The sequence below is a fragment of the Cyprinodon variegatus genome, unplaced genomic scaffold (genome assembly GCF_000732505.1).
Source record: "Cyprinodon variegatus isolate N-32 unplaced genomic scaffold, C_variegatus-1.0 Scaffold821, whole genome shotgun sequence".
In the NCBI taxonomy this organism is placed as follows: Eukaryota; Metazoa; Chordata; class Actinopteri; order Cyprinodontiformes; family Cyprinodontidae; genus Cyprinodon; species Cyprinodon variegatus.
This window is the reverse complement of record NW_015151274.1, coordinates 172,360-175,705: the sequence shown is the minus strand read 5'-3', so window position 1 is coordinate 175,705 and position 3,346 is coordinate 172,360. Positions and strand designations below refer to the sequence as shown.

General features: G+C 42.5%; 1 protein-coding gene across 1 annotated transcript in view; it reads right to left on the bottom strand.

Moving 5' to 3' along the window:
• Positions 1-3,346, bottom strand: part of LOC107098912 (ras-responsive element-binding protein 1-like) — a 58,038-nt gene that overhangs the window by 22,940 nt on the left and 31,752 nt on the right. The window contains exon 2 of the mRNA XM_015396802.1: positions 359-701. Within this exon, the coding sequence (XP_015252288.1) occupies positions 359-701 (343 nt within the window). The remainder of the gene's footprint in view (positions 1-358; positions 702-3,346) is intronic.

Here is a 3,346-nt window from a genome sequence, read left to right as displayed (position 1 = left end):
GATGATCTGGTTGATCTGGATCTATAAAGTGACCTGAGATGACATGATGTGAATTGGAGCTATAGAAATAAACTGAATAGAATTGAATTTTATTTCCAGAGGCTACCCTAGTTTAGCCGATGTCTTAATAATCATCATAAACTGATTTCGGTCCAAAGGGATTAAACTTGGTCCTCCTCAGGATTCCAGTCAGGTAGAAAAAACGTCTCATAATTAAAATCTAATACAAAAGTTTAAAAAAATGTATTAAATTATTCACGTTTATATTTTTCTAAATAAAATTTAAATAAAATCAGATCAGAAATGAGAAAGTTGTTTAAAAAAGGAGATAAAGCTCATAGAGCCGCTTCAGTCTGACCTGGGAGAAGGTCCAGCCGAGGAGCTGGTGGAAGGAACGCCGCTCTCTCCTTCATTTCCTCCTCCTCCGTTGATCGTCCCGGCGGCTGACATCACCGTTGACATCATGGCGTTGATGGAGGACAGGTCTCCGTTCTGGAGCGGTTCTGCTCCCTCCTTGGCTCCGTTGATGGCAGCTGGAGAAGCAGATGTCACCGGCGGCCTCGCCGGGTCCGGCTCCTCCGTGATGGAGGCGTCTCTGCTATCTTTCAGCTCGTTGAGCGTCGCCTCCTCCTTCAGGAGCCCGTCCTCCATGTCCACCTGCCTGCTGGCTCCTTCCTCCTCCTGAAGCTTCTCCATGACTGCTGGGAAGAGAACAAACCCAGCAGATGTTAGCTTCTGCTGTTCAAATACAGACGAGGCGAGAATTCTGGTCTGCTGGAGCTAAAACTGACCGAGAACCTGGTTCTGACCCAGAGTCAGCGGCGCCAAGGCTGCACTGCAAAAAATCCCAATCTAGATTAGTCAGTTTTTCTTAAAATAAGGGCCTTTTTTCTTGAATTGAGGAGGTAAAAGAGACATTTTGCCAATGGAACAAGAAAATTAACATTTAAAATAAGAAAACATAACTGCATCGTCTTATTTCAGGTGCATATTATCTAATTATCTTACTTTAAGAATAGAAATACTCATTCCATTGGTAGATCATTTGATTTACCTGCTCAAAATAAGAGTAAATATACTGAATTTAAGACGTATTTACTAAATTAAAAAAAATGTTTTTTTGCAGTGTGGACCAGATGCTAATTGCACTGCCAAAACGATCTAGAAATAAGTAAAACTTTCCTAAATTTAGTGTATTTACCCTTAATTTGAGTAGCTAGATGAGTTTACTCTTAAGATAAATAGATAAAATGCACCTCAAATAAGACAATATAATAGTTTTTTCTTATTTTAAATGTTAATTTTTTCCTCAATTCAAGAAAAAAGTCACTTATTTTAAGAAAAAAAAAGGAATTATCTAGATTTAAATTTTTTCCAGTGTGATGCGTTCAGGTTCTAGCAAACCCAACATGTTTAACCGCGAGATCGCTGCTGGAGAACCGCTAGAACTGGATCCGTGGGTTCCAGTGACCGCTGATATGGTCACACAGACGGAGCGCTCTGATTGGCTGCTGAAAGGCAGCACTGTTTAACAGACGGCAAAAGATGGCGGCAGGAGGAGGAAGCTGTTCGGCAGAAACAGGCCGATGCTTTTTGCTAAAGGAGAAACAAGACGTGAAAAACAGAAACCAAGCGTTTCATTTAAACTTTTTGATTAAAATCCCTCCATCTTCTAACCTTTGCTAATGTTTTATTAGATAAAGAAGTTTGTTTAGTTTATGTTTAAACTAAGACTTCTTTAATATTGCAGTATGTCATTTTTATCACTCAAATAGAGGAAGAAACATAATATAGGCGAACTTCTGGGACAAATGGTTTGATAAAAAGCAATGATTTGACATATAAATATGATTTTAGGCCTGACTTTAAGTCCTCCATAGACTCTGTCACTGAGGCCCGCCCTTAATTTTTATTTTATTTCGTTCTTATTTATTTTATTTTATCTCTCCTTGTTAAATTTTTTATAAATATGTTCTTTGCTTGCGGTAATATTGGAACAATTAGAGCTAAACGTGGCGTCAGCTGCAGGATAAAACCCTGATCTGGTCTCAGTTTGAACTGAACCCAGATCAGCGTCAGACTTTAGAACCAAGGACCGGAAAAAGGAGCCTAAATCCAAGGAGAGGAGGGAATAACGCTGCCGACGTTTCTACATCTGCTTCCAGACATCATCTCACACACAGAACGCTGACGCTCCCGCATTCCTGCACATCCCTGCAAAGGTCAGCGCCGCTGAAAGGTCCGACCCGCGTCCGTCTGGGAACCTCTTTAGAAGCTAACAACCTGAGGGGCAGCATCAATGCTCATACTGTCTAAAGTCTTTAATAGATCTAAATTGATTTTAAAATCTAGTTGAAAAACTTCATGTTTTCAGCACCAAAAAGAACCCAAACTGGACCAGAAATAAAGAGGTGAAGCATTAATTGTAAAGATGAACAGAGGAGCTTATAGAAGGAGGCTAATAAACAGACGGGAAGATCTGCAGATTTAAGGGGTTCAGCAAAGCATCTGGAAAACTCTGAAAACGCGGCCTGCAGTCCAAACGGAGGGCAAAGGTTTGCTCCCGCTGTGAGGCACCTGTGTGAGGATGTAACCCAGTGACAGACGCTAAGCGATGGAGGGATGGATGGAGCTGAGTGGGGGGAGGAGAGTCTCCTGCCACCTAAAGCCTATAAATCCTCTGGTTTCTGTGAGCGCAGCCAGAATAAAAGCAGCAGGGTGTGAATGGCCGCCGGGCCGCGCGGCTTCGCCTCAGACTCGCTGAAAACTAACTTCATCTTCTATATCAGGCGGGTCGGGCGAGGCGGGATATCTGGTGTCTGTTAGAGCGGAGGAGGAGAGGGACGGAGGGATGTATGGGTGACACAGATAGAGTGGGGGAGGACAGGATCCAGCCACCATATGTTGGCTATTTATTACCTCGGCCTAACTGCCTCCCTGTCCTCATCTGCACATCGATCGCTGTGTTTTAGATCCGCATCGCGATGCAGATCTACCCTGTGAATCCGCTCCAGCAAACCTTTCCTACATCCGTACTTTAGGCACAGGCTAACCGCTGGAACGCTCCGTTTTATGGCTGCTATCATTACCTTTGATTTGAATAGCGGCCATATTGGTTTGAGGTCAGAGTTAATGACAAACATCCAACTTTCTAAATCTCTGTCCCCAGATTCAGGAGCAGAGATTAGCAGTTTAACTCATTCTAATAAACAACATCTGGATCTTTAGCACAAGTTTGGAGAGAGAATCCTGTTTATCTAGTATTTACCTACCTAGTTACCTACCCATTTTGTTAGCCAGCTACCTAGTTAGTTACCTAATTAGCCAACTACCTAGTTAGTTACCT